Consider the following 9656-nt stretch of genomic DNA (forward strand, 5'->3'; position numbering starts at 1 on the left):
ACCTTTTATGCAAGGAATTAACATTATCATTTAAAACCTTCCACATATCCATCCAATCAGGTGTCGGCACCGTCGGCGGAGACACCACATTCATTTGCTCCTTCTCTGCTTCCACATAGCCTTCCTCATCAGACATGTCGACACAAGCGTACCGACAACCACACACACAGGGAATGCCCTTTTTGAAGACCGTTCCCCCACAAGGCCCTTTGGTGAGACAGAGAGAAAGTATGCCAGCACACACCCCATAGCGCTATATAACCCAGGAATAATACAGTAACTTAATGTTAACCCAGTAGCTGCTGTATTTGTGTTTTTAGCACCTAATTATGTGCCCCCCTCTCTTTTTACCCTTTTTCTACCGTGATCTGCAGGGGAGAGCCTGGGGAGCTTCTTCTCAGCAGAGCTGTGGAGAAAAAATGGCGCTGGTGAGTGCTGAGGGAGAAGCCCCGCCCCCTCGACGGCGGGCTTCTGTCCCGCTAAAATACATATCTTTTTGGCTGGGGCTCATACATATATACAGTGCCCAACTGTATATATGTTTACTTTAGCCAACAGAGGTCCATATGCTGCCCAGGGCGCCCCCCCCCCCCCCCCTGCGCCCTTACAGTGACCGGAGTATGTGAGGTGTGTATGGAGCAATGGCGCACAGCTGTAGTGCTGTGCGTTACCTCATGTGAAGAACGGAGTCTTCTGCCGCCGATTTCGAAGTCTTCTTTGCTTCTCATACTCACCCGCCTTCTGTCTTCCGGCTCTGCGAGGGAGACGGCGGCGCGGCTCTGGGATCGGACGACGAGGGTGAGATCCTGTGTACGATCCCTCTGGAGCTAATGGTGTCCAGTAGCCTAAGAAGCAGGACCTATCTTCAGAGAGTAGGGCTGCTTCTCTCCCCTCTGTCCCACGATGCAGGGAGTCTGTTGCCAGCAGAGCTCCCTGAAAATAAAAAACCTTACAAAATACTTTCTTACAGCAAGCTCAGGATAGCTCACTGAACAGCACCCAGCTCGTCCGGGCACAGATTCAAACTGAGGTCTGGGGAGGGACATAGAGGGAGGAGCCAGAGCACACCAGAATCTAAATTCTTTCTTAAAGTCCCCATGTCTCCTGCGGAGCCCGTCTATTCCCCATGGTCCTTACGGAGTCCCCAGCATCCACTAGGACGTTAGAGAAATAATAAAGATAAAGATTTCTTCGTAGCAGGTGTAGGTGAGGGAAGAAAAGGTGACTTACCTGCTGTAGCCGTGGATATCCACGCAACCAACGCTTCTCCAAAGAGAGCCTGACCTGTGTAGGGTAGGGTCTCCACACCTTTCCTGCATTCCGCGTCGGCAGACCACTGGCGCAGCCACAGTCCTCTGCGAGCTGAGACAGACATGGAAGAAATTCCTGCAGCCATTGAACCCAGGTCCTTCATGGATTCCACCATAAATCCTGCAGAATCCTGAATGTTACGTAAAAACAAATCAACGTCACTTTTATCCATTGTATCCAAATCCTCAAGTAAAGTGCCTGACCACTTTGCTATAGCTTTGAAAATACATGCACAGGCAATAGTAGGACGTAGTATCGCCCCTGAAGCTGTGTATATGGAATTGAGCGTAGCATCAACTTTGCGATCAGCCGGCTCCTTTAAGGCGGTAGATCCTAGAACCGGCAAAACCACCTTTTTTTGAGAGTCTGGATACAGGCGCATCCACTATGGGCGTGTTTTCCCATTTTTTTCTATCCTCCTCAGGAAAGGGGAAAGCAACCAGAACTCTTTTAGGGAACTGGAATCTTTTCTCCGGGTTTTCCCACGCTTTTTCAAAGATAGCATTCAATTCTTTGGACGCAGGGAAGGTTTGCGAGGCTTTCTTATTGTCAGTGAAGTAAGCCTCCTCAACCTGCTCAGGTGTTGTATCAGTAATATTCAACACATCCCTTATAGCCTCCATCATCAACTGCACCCCTTTAGCAAGCGATGCGGTCCCCCTGAGCACATCCCCATCACCGTCTGCCGTATCAGAATCGGTATCCGTGTCATCTTGCATAATCTGGACAAGAGCACGTTTATGGGAACCTACAGAGGGAGGCCCTGAGGTAACAGAACCGGACCAAACTGCCATAGAGTCCTGTAAAAGATTCATTATGTGCAACCCTAGTAGAAATCTCAGCCATCATAGATTTGAAAGAGGAAAACCATTCAGGCTCCCTTGCTGGTATCTGCGCTAAAACAGTGCAATCCTGACTTCCCCTGAATGAGATCATCCTGAGAGGACAAATCCTCTGCAGCATATGACACAGAGGCGCTCATTCCGAGTTGTTCGCTCGCAAGCTGCTTTTAGCAGCATTGCACACGCTAAGCCGCCGCCTACTGGGAGTGAATCTTAGCTTAGCAAAATTGCGAACGAAAGATTCTCAAAATTGCGAATAGAAATTTCTAAGCAGTTTCTGAGTAGCTCGACACTTACTCTGCCACTGCAATCAGTTCAGTCAGTTTCGTTCCTGGTTTGACGTCACAAACACACCCAGCGTTCGCCCAGACACTCCCCCGTTTCTCCAGCCACTCCCGCGTTTTTCCCAGAAACGGCAGCGTTTTTTCGCACACTCCCATAAAACGGCCAGTTTCCGCCCAGAAACACCCACTTCCTGTCAATCACACTCCGATCACCAGAACGAAGAAAAAACCTTGTAATGCCATGAGTAAAATACCAAACTTCTTAGCAAATTTACTTGGCGCAGTCGCAGTGCGAACATTGCGCATGCGCAGTTTGCGGAAAATCGCTGCGATGCGATGAAAAAGAACGAGCGAACAACTCGGAATGAGGGCCAGAGTCCCTAGACATAGCTAAATTGAGACCCCAAACACCCCACACACACACAGGGGAGATCAGACAGAGTTTCACTCCCAAGGATGGCAAAAGAGACACAGAGATTGAAGCCAACCCACACACAGTGCTTTGTAAGATAAAGGACACCCCTTATCAGCACCCACTGTGTACTGTAATAGGGTACAGAGACTAATTCACCGCCTCCCCCCCTTCTACAACCCCCTGGTACCGCACAGGATAGCTGGAGTTGCTTGGAGGGACAGCTCTGTCAGCGTCTGTGTACATGAACTATAGGCAGGAAAATGGCGATGAACGCTGCTGGGTCCGCTCTGAGGAGAAGCTCCGCCCCTTGAAGATGGAGCGTCTTCCCGCACAAATTCTTTATACTGGCCTGAGGATTCCGACGCTAGGCAGGGATTCCGTCCCCTGTGAGCGTCTGTGTACGGAGGATTCTGACGCTAGCCTGGGGATTCAGTCTCCGGTTAGCGTCTGTGACCGATGTAGGGTATTTAGACGCTGGCACAGGATGCCCCTCAAAGCGCCAACACTGTGTGCCGCTGAGCCTTCCCGGAGCGCAGCCATTCAGAGCTGCGCTCCTACCCTTGTGCCGCCATATCTCGCCATCTTCTGATCTTCTGGCTCTGTAAGGTGGTGGCGGCGGCGGCATGCTGCGAAAGTCAGCGGTCGCCTAACGATCATCACCCTCAGGAGCTCAGTGTCCAGTCAGCAGAGATAGTGGCTCAGACCCTGCAGGGGGGATACTACTCCCCCCCCCCCCTTAGTCCCACGAAGCAGAGAGGCTGTTGCCAGCAGTCTCCCTGTAAAATAATAAACTCTAAAAATAAACTTTACTAGGGAAACTCTGGAGAGCTCCCCTAGCTGTGACCGGCTCCTCCGAGCACATTTTCTAAACTGAGTCTGGTAGGAGGGGCATAGAGGGAGGAGCCAGCCCACACTCTCAAACTCTTAAAGTGCCAATGGTTCCTAGTGAACCCGTCTATACCCCATGGTACTAATGTGAACCCCAGCATCCTCTAGGACGCAAGAGAAAATCCATGCAATTTCCTGGGTGGTAACAGAAGCTCCACATTACTAGCATACGACATTTCGTATAAATGAGCTGACTGCATAATATTCTCTAAAGGTGACCTACAGAGCAAATTCCCAGCTGTACGTTTTGCTGCTGTTTGGCTATAATGGTCACAAGAGACAGAGCTAAGTCCTAACAAACAGAAGCGATCATTACGGAGGCACCTCAGGATTGGGGTCTGCCAGTGTGCAAAAAAGTATTGTCACGTAACATAAGTGAATGAAAAAAACACCCGTGATTCCCAACATAACCCAAGTCACTAAGTACACAATGTGGAACAGTTATTAAGATGCCAGGTGAAAAATTTATGTAATGCTGTTTTAAGGGCAGTGTATTTCAGATGTCAGTCCTTGGGAGGAATTCAATTGTTTTTGGGTGCAAGTAAGTAATGAGTACCCAATAGGCGATATTCAGTTGTTTTACCAATGGCCACGAGTGCCGTAGATGGGTTCAGTATGATTGACCACCAGACAGGATGCTGGCGGTCGCAATATTAACGCCGTTATCACGATCTGTGAGTTAGGTATGGGTCCCCCTCTTCCCTAACCCTCCCCGCAGCCTAACTCTAACCTGCCCCTTTAGTGCCTAACCCTAACCCCACCTTTCCACAGCCTAACCATAACCCCCCCCCCCCCCTCCCTCCCACCGGAGCCTAACCCTAACCTCCCCCCTGCAGTAACACCCCTAGTGGGGGTCTTAACCTAACCCCCCGGGCCTAACCTGTCTGCTATACTAACGGTTGGGATGTCGGCTGTCAGGATACTGACTGCCGGGATTCCAGCGTCGGTATTCCGGTATCCCCCGTAGGCACCCGCTATTTCTGCTTGTGCCCTCCTGAGGTGGGCAGCAGACATCCACCCAAAGTCGGGCTCTTGGGTTCCCAAAGTCAGGTCACTAAACACTTTACACAGGTTTTGCTGCTTTTCGTGTCTGAGGGGTAGTGTTGAGAAGTGAGCCAGTGGAGAAATTGCCCATGGCAACTAATCAGCATTGACGTAACAATTATAATTTGCATACTATAAAATTATACAGAGCAGCTGTTTGGTAGCCGTTGACAGCTTCTCCACTGGCTCACTTCTCCACTCTTTTCACTGCTTCATGAATAGACCCCTGAATCTGGTGCATTGAGGCACAACATGTGCAATAAGTAACTGGCACCTACGACAATCTCGCCCATTGAATATCGCTCATCAAGTGCCAAAAAACAACTGAATTTCCACCCTTGTGTCAACCGAGAGTCACATCATCAGGTGATATTACATGAGAAGGCCTCATATTTTAATAGTCAGTTAGTTTGCAGCAGAGCCGGCCTTAGCTATAGGCAGGCTAGGCATTTGCCTAGGGCATCCAAGCATGTCCCTGCAGTATCTCATGCTGGGAGGGACAGTCTGCAAACTAATGACTCTTTCACATCGCACAATAAACCCGGTATCGACACGGCATATTGTTGTGTCGAACCGGGTCAGTGTGCGATGTGAAAGGTCCTTTGACGATTTAGCGGGTCGCCTGACCCGGTAATTCAACCCGGTAAAAAAGAAGGGTTTTACCCGGGTTGATTACCGGGTCAGGTGCGGTGTGAATGGGAGCCGCGTCGATGCGACACGGTTCCCATTCACAGCATAGGGTGAGGCGGCGCAGGAGATGAGCTCATCTCCCAGCGCCGCCTCCACCCCCGCCCCTGCTGCTCCCTCCGCTGCTATGGCAACCGACCCGGTATATTGCCGGGTCAGAAAGCCAGCAGCGGAGCGCAAATGCCGGATCCCACCCGGTAAGTACACGTTTGTCTTACCGGGTAGGATCCGGCATTTGCGGTGTGAATGCGGTATAACTGTTACTTTCCAAATTTATTCAATCAGTACTGGTATACACTGCTGTTTACATTTGTCAAATAAAATGCACATTCTCCCTTAAAGTTCTTTAAACTCCCTCCGACATGCTTGAATGCCCCTGACTTGTGTGACCTCAGACAGACAGCATGCAATTCCTGGACCTTTGACATTTTCACTGACTATATAAGGTTGTTACTGGATGGCTTCTTATGATAACACATGTGTATTTGGAAGACTGCTTCACATAAATCTGACATGACCTATACTGCTTGTGCACATGGGAGAAGGGGACCCTGCTGCTATCCTGTGTGTGTCCCTTATCCCTGTGCAAACCCCAGGTGTCTGCAGAGACATAACATGGCCAGTGTTCTCCTCACACTTTATTTCCTACTCAGTCCATGCCGTAAAATTCCCCTGCCAGGATCGCATACCCTGTGAGGTCACATCCCTTGTACGGGTGCCCCTTTAACGGGTGCGAGTGCAAGCATGCACCCACCCACCCATCCTGCCACCCCCATCTCAAAAAACGCAGTCACGGATCCAGGGAGCTGCATGGGCGCACACACTGACTGCAAGCACGCCAGCAAGCAAAATAAAGTTTTATAAAAAAAGCTACTAGCATTACTAATGTGGGGCATATGTGTCAGGTGCATTACTGTGTGGAATTCTGTGTATTATGGGCATTACTGTGTGCCATTATGCAGGGTTGAACTGGCACACGGGGTAACCCCCGGGACCCCGGTGGGCCCCACTGCCTAAATGTTGCTGGGTCAGATGCAGAACTAGCGGCGGTACTAGGGGGCACCAGACAAAATTTTGCCTAGGGCATCAAATTGGCTAGGGCCGGCTCTGGTTTGCAGCAGGAAATGTTGCAGGCCTGGGGCCACTTATAAAAACTTTGTGAAAAGTTTCTAGTATGGTGGAGGAGTTTCCTCTTCATAAACAGAGTAATTTGCTAGGACTAGAAGTGGAGTATACCAGGCCTCATCCATTATTTTAATGAGACATGTTTTGCATCTGCCACTTTGCTTTGGCACACACAGTATACACATTACTATGGATCCATAATAATACTTACGTAATAAAAGATTTCAAACAAAAAGTAACACATGTATCAAAGAAGTGACAACATCCACTCCCTGTATAAACCTAGCTGTATTTTAAAAAAACAAAAAGAAAAGCTGAAATGAACAAAGAGGGATGTTCCTAAAGGGGGATTTTGAGGCACGGGGAAGACGCGCCACAGAGCCACTGGTACGAGGGAACGTGCCACAGAGCCACAGGGGTCGATGTGGAGCGTTACTAGCACTCGGGGGGGTTGGGGGCGAGCCGAAGTGCCACTGGCACATGGCATGAGGGAGATGCGCCGCGGAACCGGTGGCACGAGGGAGACGCAGAGACACGCAGCAGAGCCAGGGGCACGAAGGAAACTTGCCGCGGAGCCACTGACAAGAGGGAGATGTGCCGCGGAGCCACTGGCACGAGGGAGGCGTGCCGCAGAGCCACTGGCACGAGGGAGGCGTGCCGCAGAGCCACTGGCACGAGGGAACGCGCTGCAGAGCCACTGGCACGAGGGAACGCGCTGCAGAGCCACAGGCACGAGGGAGGCGCGCCGCAGAGCCACAGGCACGAGGGAGGCGTGCCGCAGAGCCACAGGCATGAGGGAGGCGTGCCGCAGAACCACAGGCACACAGAGCCACATGGTACAAGGGAGACGCGCCACGGAGCCACTGGTACACAGAGGAGTCACTGAGACACAGGAGCATAATACAGAGACTCACACAGGAGGGCACGGTGCAGAGTCACCGACTCAGGGGGCCCGCACGGTGAAGAGTCACTGACACAGGGGGGCCCGCACGGTGAAGAGTCACTGACACAGCCTGGGGAAGGGGCACGGTACAGGGTCACTGGCACAGCCTGGGGTGGGGGGGAGGGGGCACGGTGCAGGGTCACTGACACAGCCTGGGGTGGGGGGCCCGGTGCAGGGTCACTGACACAGCCTGGGGTGGACACGGTCACTGACACAGCCTGGGGTGGGCACTGTCACTGACAAAGCCTGGGGTGGGCACAATCACTGACACAGCCTGGGGTGGGCACGGTCACTGACACAGCCTGGGGTGGGCACGGTCACTGACACAGCCTGGGGTGGGCACGGTGCACAGTCACTGATACAGGGGGGGTGCACAGTCAATGACACAGGGGGGTGCACAGTCAATGACACAGGGGGGGTGCACAGTCAATGACACAGGGGGGGTGCACAGTCAATGACACAGGGGGGGTGCACAGTCAATGACACAGGGGGGGTGCACAGTCAATGACACAGGGGGGGTGCACAGTCACTGACACAGGGGGGTGCACAGTCACTGACACAGGGGGGTGCACAGTCACTGACACAGGGGGGGGGTGCACAGTCACTGACACAGGGGGGTGCACAGTCACTGACACAGAGAGGTGCACAGTCACTGACACAGAGAGGTGCACAGTCACATGACACAGGGGGGTGCACAGTCACTGACACAGTCACTGACACAGGGGGGGTGCACAGTCACTGACACAGGGGGGTGTACAGACACAAGAGGGGCGCACTGACACAAAGGGGGGGCACTGACACAAAGGGGGGGCACGGTGCACAGTCACTGACACAAGGGAGGGGGCACGGTGCAGTCACTGACACACATGGGTATGCTGCGGAGACACTGGCAACACATGAATATAGAGCATCTGTCTGCTGTGATCACCACACGATGCTAGACACTGGACACAAAGGCGATGCAGGCCCTGTGCATGATGTGGGATTACATACATCAGTCACGGCTCGCACAGACAACACAACAGGGGGAGACAGACAGTGATTAGCGTAAATCCCCATCTATAGCAGCAATCATCTGACGCTCCCAGCCCCCAATCATTTGACGCTCCCAGTCCCATGCCAGGCCGCCCTGCCAGCCACCGCTACACGAAGGTCGGAGGGGCAGGACATTACCGGGACCCACAGCAGCCCCTCCTTACCTTCCAGCTCCTCCATCATTGCTGAGGCTCCCCCTATGTGTAACTCCGGCTGCCACGGCAACCTGGGCACGCCCGGTCCGCCAGCAGCGACGCGCTAATTGGCTGAGCGAGACTGCTGGTCAGCGGGCACTGAGCAGGTTTCCTTAGGGGGCGTGACCATGGGGAGAAAGATGTCCGTGCAGAGGCGTGGCTATAACTGTCAGAGGCGTCACCGTGTAATCTGCTGCATTCATTCTGCAAACGCTGGAGCGCGTCCTATCTGTCACCGCAGGAGGGGCGTGCCTTGTCTGTAGCAGCCCTATCATGCTCAAAGGGCGTGTCCCTTTCTGTGGCTGTTCCGACCAATGTCACGCCGGTCACTGCAGCGAATTGAAGGGGGCGCGTTCTGTCTGTAGCTGCGACCATTATCTATGAGAGAGGGGCGTGTCTTATCTGTAGCTGTATTATCAGTATTCGAGGGGCGTGTCCTATTCAGCCAGCTGGGGCGAAGTGGGTGTGTCTTGTCATGTGTAGCTGTCTCCGGCATGTGGGAGTGTCCTGTTTATTTATAAATAGATGAGGACGAGTTATATGAGTGACTTATTGCTATGCTGCTGTTACCCGAGCAGGGCACATCATACACCACATTAAGGGGCAGATGTATTAAGCCTGGAGAAGTGATAAGTGGACGGTGATTGGACAACTTGGTCGCTGCATTCGGGGGGCCATTCCGTATATTCCACAGTGATTGGTGTTGATCTTGGGGGCTTGGTCGCGAAGTATTGCCCGCCGCTATGGATCCCTGCGACCAATGGCTGCATCTCGACATCCACTCTAGCAGCAGGTGGCCGGGGGTACTCCTCCGTCTGCTGGCTCTCCTGGTAGGGGTCTGGGTGGCTTGCTGACGCTTCTGGCAGCGTTCCTCTCTGTTACGCTTTA

The 9656-nt window shown here is 52.6% G+C and overlaps 1 protein-coding gene across 2 annotated transcripts in view; it reads right to left on the bottom strand.

Moving 5' to 3' along the window:
- The window catches only part of ZC2HC1A (zinc finger C2HC-type containing 1A), a 196109-nt gene extending 186995 nt beyond the window's left edge, over nt 1-9114 (bottom strand). Inside the window, exon 1 of one of the 2 annotated variants that reach the window (XM_063923943.1) lies at nt 8739-9114. In XM_063923943.1, coding sequence (XP_063780013.1) covers nt 8739-8757 — 19 coding nt within the window. In that variant the 5' untranslated portion in view covers nt 8758-9114. The remainder of the gene's footprint in view (nt 1-8738) is intronic. The other variant, XM_063923942.1, reaches the window with a different exon arrangement.
- Nucleotides 9115-9656: the final 542 nt, after the last annotated feature.

This window comes from Pseudophryne corroboree, chromosome 5, assembly GCF_028390025.1.
Source record: "Pseudophryne corroboree isolate aPseCor3 chromosome 5, aPseCor3.hap2, whole genome shotgun sequence".
Classification (NCBI taxonomy): Eukaryota; Metazoa; Chordata; class Amphibia; order Anura; family Myobatrachidae; genus Pseudophryne; species Pseudophryne corroboree.